Raw genomic sequence first — 17,142 nt, 5'->3', positions numbered from 1 at the left:
TTCTCCCTCTGACCCTCCTCCCTCTCATGCTCTCTGTCTCTCATTCTTTCTGTCTCAAATAAATAAATAAAATCTTAAAAAAAAAAAAAAATAGGCTTGAACTGGTTCTGACCTACCTCGTTACAAAAAAGAATTTCTGGTGATGCATAAGATTCAGCATTATAGTGTAAATTTAAAATGAAGCAAAAACAAAAGCTAAAGATAACAGAGTGAGTAGAATACCAGAAGGTGAGACCTACTGGCTCTGTTTTCATGCTAGGACTAGAGGGGCTGGTTCTATATGAACATCTATAACCAAGAAGCCTGGGGTGGGCTCTCATAGTTTGGCCTATAACCAATTCCTGCCTGGAGTCAAAGATCAAGGAAAAGATAATGAAAGAAGCAAACAATCTGGTACAATTTGTGGGGAGGTTGGGCTACCCTAATTGAAGATCGAATAAGTGAGATACATTAGATTTAGGGCCTGAATAGACAAGATCTTAGCCAAAGTGAGGATTCTTAACCTGGGGCTTCAGGGCTCCAAAGATAGAACTGTATTCCTAGTATGTTGGTTTCCCTTGTAATTCTCTGAATTTTATTTTATGCATTTTTAAATATTCTTAGAAGAGGTCCAGAGGTTTCATCAGACTGTTGGAGGGATCCGTGATACAAAAAAAAGAATCCTAACCCTTGTATATTGAGTTAAAGAAATAGGTTAGTGATAGTTGGAATATGCCATTTAGAATGTAGTCCCTGAACAGCTCTTGCATGCATGGAGTCTTGCCCAGGTTTTTCCTTTGGTGAAGTTTTTTAATCAGCAATAGTCAGAGTACTTTCCCTTATTTCTCTGGTAATTCTCTCAAGTTGATTTCTTTTCATGGAATCAGACTATTAAATGAATCCAATTTTAACAGCTGCAAATTTATTCTTCAATGTATTTCAAGCTCATATGGCTCTCTAGTATCAATATTGCTAGTAGCAGCCTAAGTGTGAATATGTGTTTCTGGCAAGGAGCAGATTTTCATTTTAATTGACACTTTCTTTTATATACTAAATCTTGGATGCCAAGAGCTTTCCTCACTGGTAGTTGTAAATGCTAAATCTGTACTTGACTTCACCACGTCCTGTCAGGATAAATGAAAGCTTCGTTTCCCCTCAGAGGAGTTCAAAGAAATCATTTACTTGTTGTCCTGTATGGGGAGATACTGTTTTCAGCCAGGCACCACATGGATTCAGCCGCAGAGATTTTTAGTGCCTAAAGCAAGATCAGCTGCCTTTTTTTGTTCTGAAACATGTAGCAGTTGAAATGGGAATTTTAGCTTTGCTTACGTACTCTAAATTCTGTGATTGAGGGGTGCCTGGCTGGCTCAGTTGGTAGAGCATGCAGCTCTTGATCTCGGGGCTGTGAGTTTGAGCCCCACGTTGGGTGTAGAGATTGCTTAAATAAATACACTTAGAAAAAAAAATAATTCTGTGATCGAGAAGTGGTAGCAATGAAATCATTAATACTCTTAAGTGGGAGTGTGTTGAAGTCTTCCAAGTTTATTCAGAAAGTGTCTTGTATACCTGAGGGTGGGCACCTGGGAGGCTCAGTCGGTTAAGCATCTGACTCTTGGATCTCAGCTCAGGTCTCAATCTCAGGGTTGTGAGTTCAAGCCCCACATTGGGGTCCACGCTGGGCATGGAGCCTACTTAAAAAAAAAAGTGTCTTTTATACCTGAGACAGTTACTTACAGAGAGATGGCAGTTGGGCGGCTTGCAGAGGGATAGTCTGTTTAATAAAGATGATCGGTTTTGCATGTGTACCTTAGAAACTTACATCTCCAATCCAGTGATTCAGATCTCTGAGCTAAGGTACAGAGAGTCTGTAAAAAATGGTGGTAGGTTTATTGAGGTCTTGTTTTTAATTGTTTATTTTGCAGAACGTGGGGAAGGTTTGCTGCTTTCCTTGGATAGTTCATCTAAAAATTTTGTCTTGAATTTCCTAAGTGGCTGCTTTTATATAGGATTTCTTTCTGTGACTCTAACCACACAGCTTTTATGCGCCTTCCCTTCAGTTTATGTTTGTGATCATTAGAATAACCTTGTGAAGTAGTAGTTATCTTTATAGATGAGTGACTCAAGGCTCAGAGAAATGAAATACTTAAACGTTTTAGTAAGTTCAAGAACCAGTACTGGCACCTGGGTCTTCTGACTCCTGGCCTTGTGCTCTTTAAACTGCACTAGCTATCCCACTTCGAAAAGAACATACGGGACACAGTTGCGATCATGTATAAGTCCATCTCTAAAGGAGAATGGATTCACTCTTCATGCCATGGTATATTGATCTATGCTTTTCTGCTTGAAATTAGCCAGATTCCAAGCCTGGTTATCGGATGTGTACTTGAAGAGTGATAAGAATTAAAAGAGCCCACAGTCCTTGAGATTTTCTTTGATGATGATATCTGTAACTGCATCAAATACAAATTTGACATTCTGCGTGTCTGTAGCACAGGTCATGTGACTGTAGATTTCTTTGACATCTTTTCGCATGTTGAGGTCAAGGAATTGACTCTTGATGTAATTCCCTGCATCTTCATAAGAGTTGTTTCCTGGTTTCCCAGAAAAAATAGTGAAGAAGTGGGATAAATGAACCCTTCTTAGCTGCTCACTTACTTTTTACATGACCAATTTGATCCTCAAAATGTGTTGGACAGCTGCAGTTGGGGGCCTGTTTTTAGAGGGAGGGTCCTCTCCTTTATTGTACTCCAGTGTTTATCACTTGAGTTGAACAACGAAATTGAGGAGAGGGATCTCTGTGTCCCCACCCTTGATTTCTGTTAGGTATCATTTGAACAGTCGGTGGCTCTCCTGCATCTAACATCTGTTCTGTTCCAGGGACATCTGAATTTAAACCTATGACTGAATACCCAAGTTTCTCAGATTAGACATCCAAGTATCAGTTGGACATCACAAAGCTCATAAGAGTAACTGAGTATTAAAGGGATAAGGGATCATCAAACCCAGCAAAGCAAAGGAGTTACACTTAGTACTCCTTAAAGACAGGTTCCTTCGTGTCTCCTTGGTATAGGAAATGAGGCAATCACCAGTCATTACCAAGAAATCATTACCATTGTCTCCAGCCCTTGACACTTACCGTCATACTCTGGAAAACAAATGCTGAGATGGACTTTCTTGATTTTGTCCTCAAAGAGGTCCTTCTTATTGAGAAAGAGGACAATGGAAGTAGCCGCAAAGAACTTGTGGTTACATATGCTGTTGAAGAGGTGCAATGACTCATGCATACGATTCTAGTAGGAGGAAACACCATCAGAGATTTCAGATTGAGCTGATGGGGTGTTGTCTACTTCCTGTTCTTGATCCCCTTTGAGAGACTAGTGCTCCGAATGTAAGAGGAACAGCTTATCTCCTTTTGGTGTGGTGGGATAGAGCCCAAGAGATACAGCTGCCCTTCTAATCTTCGTTCTGTCATAGCTGTGTGACTTGGGGCAGATTACTGAGCTTTTCTGAGTTTCCATTTCCCTATCTCATAGGGTTATTATGGAAGTTCGATGGGATCATGTATGTAGGGTCCATGATAGTGGCTGGCGTATAGGTGTACAATAAATGTTATGCTGATCTTAGGCTGCCAGGGCACTGCGAGGAACTTCGATGCCCGTAAGTGCTGCTGATAGACGGTTGAAACTAAGCCTGAGTTATGTGCCCGTTTGTGTCTCCAGGATGATTTTTTTTCCCAGGATGACTTTGCTAGGCTTCTGTTACAGAGTCCTGGATCTCAGTTTGGGTGGGAACATAATAGGGATTATTGCCTTGGGGTCAAATGGTGAGGGCTAGAGAATTTCTCAGTGCCACACCACAAGCACTTCTGCTTTATTTCCTCCTCTGATTGCCACTCTGAGTGAGTGAGAAGTGGTGCTATGTATCTGCGGAATCTAGATGTTGCCAATTCTCCAGACCAGTTTTCAGGGAGTGGGCCTTTAGGATTTGAAGTATGCTGTTAGCTGACTTGGGCTGAATCTTTTCATCTAATGAAGAAAGAAAACAAATCTACTTTTTGTGGTCCTTTGTCATTGCTAATACTCCTGCAGAACCCCTTAAAACCTCATAGACTGGGCGCCGGGGTGGCTCAGTTGGTTAAGCGACTGACTTCGGCTCAGGTCATGATCCTGGAGTCCCGGGATCAAGTCCCGCATCGGGCTTCCTGCTCGGCAGGGAGTCTGCTTCGTCCTCTGACCCTATCCCCTCTCAGGTGTTCTCTCTCTCTCATTCTCTTTCTCTCAAATAAATAAATAAAATCTTAAAAACAAAAACAAAAACAAAAAAAACCCTCATAGACCTCAGGGTTAAAGATGGAAGAGATCTTGAAAATGAATTTGCATAGAAGATATAGAGCTCTCGTGAACTTAAACTACTAAGGAGAAGGGAGAAGAACTGGAGCAAGGGATGGGAGTGTAGGAGCTTTGTCTGATATCAGTAAGCTGTGGGCCTCCATTAGCATTTTCCATGCGGTGATATCCTCTGTCTCAAACTCCAAAGGTAACTGGCTGGGCTGACCCTGGGCCTGCAGAGCTCCTTTTAAACTCTGCAGGCTGAAGAGACTCACCCTCAGGTAGTCTTCCACCTGCCAATTTAAGTGGCATGTGAGAAACCTCATTTGCCAGTCTCTCCTTAGTCCTGTTGACAGTACATATTTAGGCTTCCAAGTGAGGTTAGTAGTCCAACCCCTCTATCATGTTGCACAAAGATACGCATCATACATTGTTTTTCTGCTCTATCATTTTCACCTCCTATCCTTTATTTCCATAGGCAGCCTGGGAAAGTCCAAAGTGTAACTCCTGTGCTTTACAAACCCAATTGCGATCTCTTGTCTCTTTAATACTCAATTCCTCTTGTGGGCTATGTGATGTCCAAGTGCTTCTTGGATGTCTGATCTGAGACCAAGCTCACTCCCAGTAAATCTGGAGCTCTAAAGTGCTAACCTGGAGCCTATAAAAGAGGAGGTTTTTCTAGAATTATTTGCCAGAGATGTTGATTTGGCTGTTAGAGGACTGCTAGGCTGTCTTGAAATCACCCAAGTTGAAGAATTGGTGACACAAAGCTTAGAGGAAGGGTCACAGGGCAACTATCAAAGCTCTTGGTGCAAAGGCCACTTACCACTTCGTCATCCTCCACTAGCACCATGTCATAGGCACTGAGGGCCGCACAGAAAATGATGCAGGTGACTCCCTCAAAGCAGTGGATCCACTTCTTTCTCTCCGATCTTTGCCCTCCCACATCAAACATCCTGAGGGAAAAAAACAGCACATGCACTTGGTGTTTACCCCAGAGAGGTGGCCACTTTGGGCCCAGTTGGCAGTGAGATGGGTAAGGGGGAGAAATAGGGTAGTCATTCAGATGGGACTTTAGTGAAGCATGCCCTTGCCCTTTTTTGGTATCTGAGGTGTACTCAGAGAACCATGTGTGTATCTGTGGTGCCCCAGGGAACCGTGTACTCACCTGAAGTTCAAGTCTTTGACTGAAAACTTGGTTTCAGTGATGCCTGTGGTTTTGACTCTGGATCGAAGCACATCTTGCTCATTAGGGAGGTAGTCAGGGGCTGTAATCCGGTCTAATTGGTTCAGGTAGCTAGAGAAAAAAGCTTGGAATTGACATTAAACTTTCCATAGCCAAGGCCAAGAAAGGTAAAGGGTCTTACCCAAAGTTCTACAACTAATTGGTGATAGAACCAGGACTAGAATCCATATTGTTAAACCTAGGGTTCTTTCCTTCAAACTCTCATGTGCCCTTAAAAAAGGGAGTGTGGGATGGGTTGAGAGGCATGCCCAGTTGAGGCAGGGGTTCTGTCCCATTTAAATCAAGTCAGATAACTTTTCCTTAAGGTTTGCCTGACTGCAAGGTTTTCTAGACCCTTCAGTGAGATTTGGTGGTTTAAATGGGTGCCAAAAGTTACATCAAGACGCAGGAATAGACTATAAGAGACTTCAGAGACATTAAGAGATGTGAGTCGGTGCATTGCATGGGACCTTATTTATATTCTGAATCAAGTTGGGGAGCAAACATTTGAGATAACTGGGGAAACTTAAATGAGCACTGGCTTGGATATTTGATGACATTAAGGAATTATTATTTAGGTGTGACAATTAGATTATTCCTTTTTTTTTTTAAAGAGCCTTTTTTTTTTTTTTTTAAGATGTAATGATAGAATATGTGGGACTCCCTTTAAAATAATCCATTAGGAGATGGAGGTACAATGAAACAAGAGTGGCTGTGAGTTAACAGTTGAAGCCAGGTGATTCACTGTATTATTCTTGTTTTGTATATGTTTGACAGTTATTATAAAACATTTAAAAAGACAGGAGGAAGGCAGATATGAAGTGAGATGACAGAAGAAGGGAAGGAAAATTAACAAGTACTTACTGTCTGCCGGGCATTTGCACATTGAAATTCTCATTTAACCTCATACACCTTCCAAGTTTCATACCCCATTTTACAGATGAAGGAAAAATTCAGAAGAGTTAAATGACTGGGTCCAAGGTCAAGAGACATTGTGGTATACTGTAAAAAGCCTTCAACTTTGTAGTCAAATAGACCTGGATTCAAATCCAGCCTTTGCCATTTATCTATATGACTTTGGGTAAGTTAATTAACTTCTGAACCTCAGTTTTTCATCTATAAATGGGACTAATACAAAGTGCTCTGTACCTCAAAGGCTTACTGTGCAGATCAAATGAATGGTATACGTCAAGTACCTGGCAGTGCCTGGGCCTTGGTAAGTCAGTGCTCGCGATGGTAAATGAGAACTATGTTACAGAACTAGGTGACAGAACAGGGATTAAATCCAGGTCTGTATCCAGGTCTGACTGCAAAGTTCATGCCCATCCATGATAGATTGCATGCCATTAGAGGTATGATTGATGTGTACCTTATCATTTTGGAACCAGCTTTGAAAGTTGGTTCTTTTGAATCCCTGACCAACTTCCTTTGGTTTGCCCTGGAAGTGTCTGTGTCCCATGCCTGGCACTCCGGCATAAGATGCTATTTATGGGTGAAGGAGGCATTCACTTCTGGTTAGTGGCCTAAGTAGAGCCTCGGTGACATTAATGTTACCCGCTAGAAAATTCCACCCTAGAAAGGCCATCGTGAATAAAGTGCCTCCTGGGAGAGCATGTGGCAGAACTGCAGGTGTGTCTTCTCGTTCATGGTTTGAAAGGAGAGGCTATGTGTATGAATTGATGAAGAGGACAGCGGTCTGAGGGCTACTAAACAGAGGACCTTTGTTTTGAATTCGGGGGGTCTTCAGCTCTCTAGGCTGCAGTGAGCAGGTGTAAAGCAATAGAGAGTGGTGATAACTATGGTGGCACTGTATCTAAGGGCATCACATCCAAAGCATAGTAGAACACTGCTCAAGCCTGAACGAAAAGTATCCATGCTGAATTCAGTCCTTGGGACTCCAGCTTTCAGTGCTTGACATTTTAGGCTAGGTGTGATTTCTCCTGAAAATCCTGGTTGCTTACGCCTCATCCCACCCCTTCCCCAATCAGAGTCTTACTAAGATGCCGAATCATTGAGCTGGTACTCTGCAGCTCGGTCGAAGCAGGCTTGCACCCCACCATCCTTCCACAACTTCCTGATGACCTCCACCAGCTCGGGAGGCATGGTGCCCTCCTCAGTGGAGTCAGCCAGGTTGTTGAGCTGTCGCCCAGTATCCTGTAAGGCAGAGACCTGGCTGAGAACTGCACAGGAGTAATGGCTTTGCAGGAGGCTCCTGGGAATACTGCTGAAAGGAAAGCATTTTGCATTGCTACCAAAGCCCAAGATGGAGACAGCGTCCAGTGAAGATGCTAAGAAAACACCGATTAATTTTGAGTGTGCTACGGAGATACAGAGGGTGGCAATTTATCCACTTCCTGGGATGCCTAGGGGAAAACAGGTTCCAGGGGGCATCCTCTGTGGTGTTTCTGTCTTCCAGCCTTCATCCAAGAGGGTACCGCCACAAAATGTGGGTTGTCTGCCACAGGGAAGCTGGAAGTTTAAAGACCAGACTGACCATGAAATAGACAACATGGGAGACAGGAAACCATCACCTTTGTTCTTTCAATGATTCAAATCTTGGAAAAGGCCAATACTGGAACGAGGGGTTTAGCTTATAAAAGCTCCATGGCCAGGGCAACGAGCCCAAGGAGAACAATTTAAATGGTAAAATAAGACAAAAAGGCAGAGGAAGCTGAGAGCAGATTTTTGTAATTTATTTTAAAGGTAGGGATTGCATACTTCTCCAGGACTGAAGTAAAAAGACTGGAAGCTCAGTAGGTGGGATTTAGTTACACGAAACTCTTTTGACTCGTGTTTCCTCATAGCTTGTTGGCTGCTGTTTCTTCCCATTAGCCTTTCCTCCCACCCATAACCACATACTGTTAACCACTCACCGCACAGCTTGGTTCAGCATAGTCAATACCTAGTGTGGACATGGCCCGGATGATAGCCAGGATGGACTGCAGCACATTCCCATAGATGATGGACTTATACTCCAGGCATTCCTCTGGTGTATAGCCATCCTGATGGATGATCCTGCAAGGAGTAGACACCCAGTCCTCAGTTGGACCTGAGTAACCAGACCTAAGGGATTGGGAATCTGGAAGGATTTAAAGGGTCATAAGAACCCAGTCTCTATGCCTGTTGCTGTCCCAAAGTGGAGAGTAAGGGGGGAAAGGGCATGCAGATGAGGGGCATTGGGAATCAGGTTCTTTATATCCTTTACATCTGGGTTCCTTGGGCCCGAGGAGCCCTTCATCCTCCATGCCTCTGTTGGCTCTGCTGACTTCTTCACCCTACCTCAGTCCTCTGGGGCTTTATTCCTACTCACTTCATCTGTTTGACGATAGTGCTCTTCCCTGACTCTCCAGCACCTGCAGGGAGAAATGCTTATGCTTCAGATTTCTACCAGTTTTCCCCAATCCTCCTGTAGATGGCCTGTGGGAAGTCCAAGCTAGGACTTGCTTGGGAGCCTTGTTAGGGAAGAACACATAGGGATGATTGCTGCCCTCAATTTCTGCCGGCCATTCAGTGGGATTTAGAGCAGAATTTTTCATCCTCTGCACTGCTGACGTTTTGGGCTGGAGAATTCTTTTTTTGTGGGGGCTGTCCTGTGCATGGTAAGGTATTTAGCAGCATTCCCGGCCTCTACCCACTAGAGGCCAATAGCACTCTTCTCTTTCACTGTGACAACTAAAAATGACTCTAGACATTTCCCAGTGTCCGGGGGAGGTGGAGGGAGTGATGGCAAAATCTCATTGAGCACCACTGATAGATTCAGGGGAATTCCTTTAACACATTTCTCCTCTGCCTGTATTTACTCAGGAGAGTGTTCTAGGGGCAGGATTGCAGAGAGCTGGATAACTTCACTAAAATACCGTTTTTTCATCATCCTGCTTTTTCCTTTATTGGCTAAAATGTCCTACTATCCTCTCATTGGCACTCCGCTCCCCCTCCATATCCCCTTCAACCCTCTCCTCCAGTCTGCACGGCCCTGATATATTAACTCCCTCCCACTTAACGCTGCGCCTGTTCCCTCTAAGCTGCTTATCCTGAATGTGGAAGAAAGCCTCTTAGGCTTAAAAGAGCTCTCAGTGGCCTTGCCATCTCTTTCCCCCTTCTGTAGCTTCTTGGGCTCCTTGTTTCCAGCCGTATGCTCACAGATCAGCTGGGGAAGAGGAGGTGCCATGGCCTGGGGCTGCAGTTCCCAGGCTCTGCCTGGGCTTCAAAATAACCCAGCCAGTCGATGTGCCGCTGCATGGATGCCGCCTACTCCAACTAGCTTACCTCCGTACTGTTGGAGGTTTTTCCCCTCAGCCAGGTGTCCCAAACTCTTCATTGTCTTGGTTCTGTTTACAGCTGTGACCAGTTTCTCTGACTGACCAACAGAAGTGCTTTTCTTTTTTCAGCACAGACCTGTGATCTGCTTAGAAGCTCATCAAGGTGATAAACCTCCCATCTGGCAGGGGCTCTCAAGGCAGCTACTGAACAGAAAGTCAGGAAAGGACTGCCGTAGATAAAGACTCTGTTCCTCCTCCCTCAGGGCTCCCTAGTTCTAAAATTTATACAGATTGTGTACTGGAAGCAAGGAGAAGGAACCGGTTTACTTGGCAAGCACCAGTGGGTCTGTCACTGGGACTACATGGCACTGATGATATGGTAGGACTTCTGAGTCCACTGTCCTCTCCCGAGTCCTTGACTCAGAGCTCTCTGACTGCAGATTGGGTAACTGTCTGCAAGCCCGGGGTTCACCCTGTTTGCCAAGCTGTGAGGTATTAGGTTTGGTTAGATCTGGAGATGGATAGCTCTGTCCCGGCCCTTGCACAATCCTGGTTCAAGGAAGAGCAGAACAATTCTAGGGTAGCTTTGGCATTCTGCATCTCCTTGGGGTGGCTACGCTCAGCCCTAGAGCCCTGATCCCCTAGCCTGAGACCGGCTGGGGAGAAGAAAAATGACCTGCCGTCCCTCCTCCCCATGGGGTGGGCTAGAACCCACCTACCATCCAGGATAAGCAGGAAGGAGCAGTACCTTCTCTGGCTCATCTTCCCATCTCACTCACCCAGCAATAGCAGCTTGACTGTCTTGGCTTCCTTGTCAGCATCCTCCTGCAGCTTCTTTTCTAGCTCCTTGGACCTCTTGGCCAGTTCTTTGTCTTCAGCACTGGCTCCACTCCCCATCTTTCTGCTGTCTCCTCCTTGGCTGCTTCTTCCGGCCCTTAAGCTTCTTCTCTAGAGTTTCCTATGTGAGATGGAAAATAAGGAAAAAGTAAATTGGGATTGAGTATCCGTTTCGTTGTAGTCCTCCTAAAAAGCTGGTCTATAGGGGGCTCGGTGAGGGAGCAAGTTCTAGGTTCTTGTACCCTGCCTGTCTTTGCTGAGACTCCCTACCCAGCTGGAGATCTACTTAGTCTAGGGGATGTAGCCTTTGTAGCTAGCAATGTGACGGGTCAAAGCCAATTAAGAGCTCAGTATGACAAAGGGCAAAGACTTGTGTTTCTGTAACTAGGAAAACGATCTGCGGGATTCTGACACAAGAGGATAGGATGCGGGTACTGAAGCTGGCTGGAATGAGATCATGGCTGCCCCATCCTTTTGAGGGGCTGATACCCTAAAAGTCTCTTCCTTCCCTGGATTCACTTGCATCTTAGTGCTAGAGATTAGAGGCATAAATGCAGGAAGCTCTGCCCATCCTGAGGCTCCAGATTGTACAGTCTTGGTTTTAAGGGCTTCAAGGCATCAAAGCACCCTCTCCATCAAAGCACCCTCTCCATGCAGGCTGGTCCTGGCAAGGAGTTTTTGTTCAGGGTGGTGCCCTTCCTGGAAAGATTAGAAATGTTTCCTCCAGCTCCTCCAGTGGCTGCTGCACCAGGAAGCTCTCAGCGTCGTTCCTTTATGTTGGCTCATCTTATTGTGTGTGCTTCTGTTAATAGCACTTATCACTTCATATTGTACTTCACGTTACACATGGGTTTCCCCCAGGCTGAATTCCTTCCCCTGGAACTCAGACCAAATGTGATTCATCTTTGAATCCTTCAGACCTTGTGGTTTATTAGTGGACCCTCAGTAAAGGTTTGGTGACTGAATGAAGGAAAAAGGGTATGTGTAGACAGAAGGGGGCTGCTTCCCCTCAACCCGCTAAAGCCACCTGAGGCCCAACTTCACTTGGTGAGTGAACTTACGCTGGTACTTACAGACTGGGGGTCTGCTGCCTCATATAGCAAACTGCTTCCTTGGGAAATTATTGGACTCTAGCCTCTAGCTTTGCAAAGGTTGGTACGGCCCTCCCTCTGGCCTTCATCCCTGCTGCCCCTTCCTGGGGAGAAATGCTAGAGTGCAGTCCAGTAGTTGCCTCTCAGACCTATCAAAGACTCTCTCCATTGGTCATATTTCCTTATGCCAGTTATTTCAGTTTAATTAAATGAGTTGCTGCTGGAGCCTCCCCAGGAGGACATACTTCAGCATTTTGCGACCCAGAATGTGGCACAAGGCCTAGCACCGTTCACCTGGGAGCTTCTTAGAAAAGTAGGATCTCAGGCCCTAACCTAGACCTTCTGATCCAGAACCTGCATTGTAACAGAATTGCAGGTGACTCTTAAGGATGTTAAAATTTGGGAAGTGCTGCCCTAGAAAGTATTAGGGAACTGTTTTTTCCTCAGACCTGCCTAATTATGAGGATCACCTGAGATGCTGGTTTCTGTGTGTCATCAAATCTTAAGATATCACCGGGGCGCCTGGGTGGCTCAGTTGTTAAGCGTCTGCCTTCGGCTCAGGTCATGATCCCAGGGTTCTGGGATCGAGCCCTGCATTGGGCTCCCTGCTCAGCAGGAAGCCTGCTTCCCCCTCTCCCACTCCCCCTGCTTGTGTTCCCTCTCTCACTGTCTCTGTCTGTCAAATAAATAAATAAAATCTTTAAAAAAAAAATCTTAGATACCACCGATTGGAAGATCACTCAGATTTCAAAGATCTTAACATATCCTGTATGTTTTTTGTTTTGTTTTGTTTTTTATATCCTGTATGTTTTTAAAGGGGTGTGTTTTAGAATCATTACGTTCCAGTAATGGTGCTAATTCCAGAGCCTGAGAAACTATTTTAAGCTAATATAGGTGATTATCATCATGTGGCAAGTTTGAAGAAACCTGATCTAATTGGTCTGGAATACAGTCCAAGCATGAAGATTTCCAAATTTCCCCAGGTGATTTTAATATGCAGCCAAGGCCCTGAGGATTTAACTTGAGTTCGAAGGGTTTAACGTGCTCTTTCCTTTTATTGTGGAAAAGTGCTGCAGTCCACTGGGCCGGAGAGGGTGGGAGGTAGCACCTGGGTCTCCTACCTACTAGGTGCCCTGAGCCACTGCTGAGCATCTTCCTCCTTGCACCGCCTTTCAGCTGCATATCTGAGTGTCTGGATGAGAAGCTTTGGGCTTGGAGCCCAGACTCTCAGGGCCGATGGAGAAATAGGTAGCCGCCAAGGTGCCTTCCATAGTGATCATGTTTTCCCAATCAAAACTTGGCAAATACTTCTTAAGAGAAAACAGGAGAATGTCTTTGAAATTGTGACTGTCTTGGAATCTTGGCTATAAAGTTTCAGTAATTATACCTCCCTAGTGCTGCAGCCTACTCACAATATTGGTAACCTACACCCCGGCCAGAGCTGTACCGAAACCTTCTGTGTTCAGAGCAGGGGACTGCCAGGAACTGTGCTAGACAATTTATGGGGCTCCTATCAGTTCATTCTCACACTAACTACAAGGTAAGTGCTCTGTCCCCAGTTTACAGACCAGATAACTGAGGCTTGAGGGTTAAGTTAACTTGTTTAAGGTCATGTAAGCTTAATAAACAGATAAATCAGGGGATCTTTCTACTACCCCCCCCCCCCCATAAGCAGCCAGTGAAAGAAAACTTGGACAAAAAAGGCAAATGCATGAGCTTGCTAACAGTAGCACTTGCATTGTGAAAGGAACCACGAACTTGTTTCACGCATGGGGAAAATATTCGAGCTGTTCCTTTTTCAGCTACCACCTCTGCAAACTTCTGTGCTGCTTCTACTTGTTTCCTAGTTTGCTGGGTTCCCATTCCCACTACTAAGCTGAGTAAGGAAGCTCCTGACTCTCGCCTGGCCTCTAATTATGCTGACCCATTCTGGCGCCAGTGACCTTCTGCCTCCCATCGTCAGCTCCTGTGCCTTTCCTGTGGCTGTTCTACTTTATTACCACATTTGAATTCAGTGTCCTGGTGGAGCAGGTAAAGCATGTAGGTGCAATTCCCATTTAGAAGCACAGAAAGATGATCCTTACCTTAATAAACTAGTATCAGAATCAGCAGAGCTCAGGAGTCCTAGTTCACAGCCTGATAACCAAATCATTTTGAGTGAAAAAAGACTCACCATTTCCCAACAAGTTTGGTCCTGTTTCCTGAGCTAAGGGGAGATCTCAGGATCTGTCTTACCCTCAGTGGCGGGGACTGTGGGTAAAGCCTTGTCCCGGCTGGAGTTGGGGGCACATAATGAGGAATTCCCTTCAGGACCTTCCAGTCCAAAGGAAGAGGAGGGGTAAATTCACAGAGAAATAGTCTAATTAAAGGAACACTGTGCTGGAGAATTCAGGGTTGTTTAAAACCTAACCTCCGTCCCTGGTAGGAAAAACAATTCTAAGCACATTTAACTGAAAAATTCGGTAGAAGAAAGGAGGGAGGGACTAAATGAACAGACTTTGATCAGAGAAGCAGAACAACAGTAGAAAGGGGAGTAAGTGATTTTGGGGAGAGGAAAGCATGAGAGAAGGTGTGGAGGGAAGGGAAGGTGTTCAGGGAAGACTGGGAAATGGGATATGTCCAGCCAGTTGAGGACGGCAAAGTGAGGGCCTTGAGTGACAGGGCAGGGCGTGGCTAAAACCATTTGAAGACCTAAGTACAGCTGGGTACAGCTGCATGATGCTATGAACAGTGTTGGGGCACTGGGGTCAGGTGTGACAGGGCTGGCTGGACAAGCTGAGAAACAAGAGCTGAGCAGCTTGGTTCTAGAAGGATCTAAGCATAGGTGATGCTTTGGGAAACTGTTCTGGCCAAGGATCTGTGTGAGGCTGCCAGCGTTCCCTCCCAAGTCCAGTGTCGGCAGAGTGGTCTGGCCTTAGGGGAGAGGCTGACGTCACAGTGGGCTATAGGCCAGACACTAAGAGAAGCGTTCTTCAAAGAATTAAGGAGCACACTTGAGTGGGGGCCTAGGGTTCAGGGAGGGCCATTTAAGGAGCCATCTGGTGAATAGGGTAGGAGGGGAGGAAGCTGTGTTTAGAGTTAGAGAAGATCCCAGAGGCTCAAAGACAACATTAAGAAGCTGGAGGCCAAGGGGGATGACTCATTCCTTCATTTCCCAAACTCTGTTCTATGTAGACCGTGAACCCCGCTGAGATTTTTGCTGGTGTTGTGTAGGTGGGGAGATCTATGCTTAGCTGTAATCAGTACGCACTTCCTAGCAGGGATGGCGTACCAAATGGTCTGGAAATAGGGGAGGGTTACCAGGTGAAGGGTGTGTTGCCGATGGGACTAGGGAGGAGCATGAAGGGACTAGTGAACCGGTTTGCCTGGGTAACGTGGAGGGCAGGGATTGCCACCTATGGGCTAATTAGGTAGGTAATAGGTAAGTAGGTCTGAATCAAGGGGGAAGTCCTAATGAGACCTAGCCCAATGCAAGATACCACTCCTTAAAACTATGTCAAAATTTGCATTTTGTCAGAATATAGATGACATTCTACATGGTTACCTGCTGCTTGATTTTTAATTTCAAGGTTTATTTTGTTACTCATTGTTGAGAACCCAATGGCTTCAAAATTCCTAAAGATAAGAGCAATTTAGCCTGGGGTTAAGATCCAGGAGAGTCTGTTGGGGGTGGGGTGTGGAGGCTATTACAGATTTGTTGTTTTCTATTCCCTTGATTATAAAAGTAATGGCTATGCATTGTAGACAATTTTTTAAATGCAGATGAGTATAAAGAAGGAAATATAATTCCCAATTCTACTGCCCACGGATAACCATTTGTAACCTTTTTGGTGTGTTTGTTTTCTATGCATATATGTCACATATTTAGGGCCATACTGTATGTACAGATTTTACATTCATTTTTTTTAAACCAGACTTTACATTGTAAACATTTCCACCTCATTAAGAAGTTCTCCAAGAACAATTTTTAATGATTGTATTTCATTGCATGCATTTGACAAAATTTAAACATCACCCTATTGTTGGACCTTAATGTTTCCAGCCTTTCTCTGTGATAAACATGGCAGTGGTGAACAAATCCGTGCATATTTTTCTGGCAGCTCTTTTCAGCAGAACAATTTCCTGAAAGCGGAATTACAGGGTCAAGTAATAAGAACTTTTTAACGACTCTTGATTATGTATTACCAAATGGCCTTCAGACAGATTATGTTGCTCTTGGTGTCCACCAGTAGTATATGTGTGTGTCCCATCTCATTACCCCCTTGCCTGCATTAGGATTTTTTTTCCCCTTAATCTTTGCTAATTTGTTGGGTAAACATGGCATTTCCCTTGTTTTACCATGTCTATGGAGGCCATGTTTTTTTGAGTTTGCCCACAGTGAGGAGCAGCAGGAAGAGATTGATAGAGGTGACACCAGATACACAGGGATAATAGGGTTCAGCGTCCAGAATCCAGCTTGGGGAGAGGTGGGGAGGCAGAGTTTGGGAAAGAATCTGGCTGTGGGGGTGGTGAGAACTAGGAGGAGCTGGACAAACAGCATTAGTACAGCTGGGTGTGGGGGACGAAGGGCTCCCACAAGGTGGAGAAATAGGAAAAAGATTAATTGCTGCTAATACACTTAAGTATGTTCAGTTCTTAGGCACCCCACCCCCCAAGTTCCCTTTAGGTAGGATTCTCTGTCACTTGGCAGTGGGGGTGCTGGTTGTGTGGGGTGTCTGCAGTCCCCCCAAAGAGCCCAACTCCACTTCTTTATAGGCGATGAGGAAAATCATTACCCTGTGAGGTTGTCAACAGGGAACCAAGGCCAAGGACATAGAATAAGACAGACATTAACTGAGTAGTAACTACATGCCAGGCAATGTTTTACATTAGTCTCCACTTGACTTACATTAACTCAATTATCTTAACCACCATACAAAGCAGGGTCTCTTACAGTCATTCTCCAAACGAAATAGAGAACAGAGTCCAGTAAACTTTCCCAACAACGTCAATCGCTAAGTAGATGGAGGAGTATGGAATTGAACCCACGCATTCTGGCTACAGGGCCTAAGCTTTTAACCAATAAATATAGAAGTAAATGCGGAAGCGGAGCCAGAATTGCAGGGCACACCCTGTTTATCTACACCTGCCAGAAGAAAACGGACGACCCAGAGTGAGAATGCCGGGATAGGACTTCTAAAAGTGAATTAATCTTGAGACACTACTAGTTTACCTTTTATTGGCCACCGACTTAGTGCCAGGCACAGTGAAAAGGTGCTTAACATTTAATGCTCACAGTAACTCTCTTGAGTGCGATTACACCACCCCATTTCATGGATGAGGAAGCTGACGCACAGGACTTGCCCAAGTCCCGCCGGCCAACTGCGGAGTGGCGGCTGCCCACGTGGCGCGGGGAAGCGGAACACAGCGGGGGCGGGGCCTGC

The 17,142-nt window shown here is 45.0% G+C and overlaps 1 protein-coding gene across 1 annotated transcript; it reads right to left on the bottom strand.

Moving 5' to 3' along the window:
- Positions 1-2,269: 2,269 nt before the first annotated feature.
- On the bottom strand, positions 2,270-10,688 carry GNAT2 (G protein subunit alpha transducin 2). The gene is made up of 8 exons (XM_035017831.1): positions 10,571-10,688; positions 8,843-8,885; positions 8,406-8,547; positions 7,529-7,686; positions 5,476-5,604; positions 5,134-5,263; positions 3,116-3,269; positions 2,270-2,570 (listed from the first exon to the last, which is right to left on the bottom strand). The coding sequence occupies exons 1-8, from the start codon at positions 10,686-10,688 to the stop codon at positions 2,380-2,382; spliced, it is 1,065 nt and encodes a 354-aa protein (XP_034873722.1). The 3' UTR covers positions 2,270-2,379.
- Between the last annotated feature and the right edge of the window lie 6,454 nt (positions 10,689-17,142).

This window comes from Mirounga leonina, unplaced genomic scaffold (genome assembly GCF_011800145.1).
Source record: "Mirounga leonina isolate KUSES-001 unplaced genomic scaffold, KU_Mleo_1.0 Mir_173, whole genome shotgun sequence".
Taxonomy (NCBI): domain Eukaryota; kingdom Metazoa; phylum Chordata; class Mammalia; order Carnivora; family Phocidae; genus Mirounga; species Mirounga leonina.
The sequence above is the reverse complement of the archived record's forward strand: the minus strand, read 5'-3'. Positions and strand labels throughout refer to the sequence as shown.

Coding starts and splice junctions, on each gene's coding strand:
- GNAT2 (XM_035017831.1), bottom strand. CDS start 10,688: ATGGGGAGTGGAGCCAGTGCTGAAGACAAAGAACTGGCCAAGAGGTCC. Junction 5,605..7,528: donor CTCAATGATTCGGCATCTTA/GTAAGACTCTGA, acceptor TTTTTTCTCTAG/CTACCTGAACCAATTAGACC. Junction 2,571..3,115: donor TTGTTTTCCAGAGTATGACG/GTAAGTGTCAAG, acceptor CTGGGAAACCAG/GAAACAACTCTTATGAAGAT.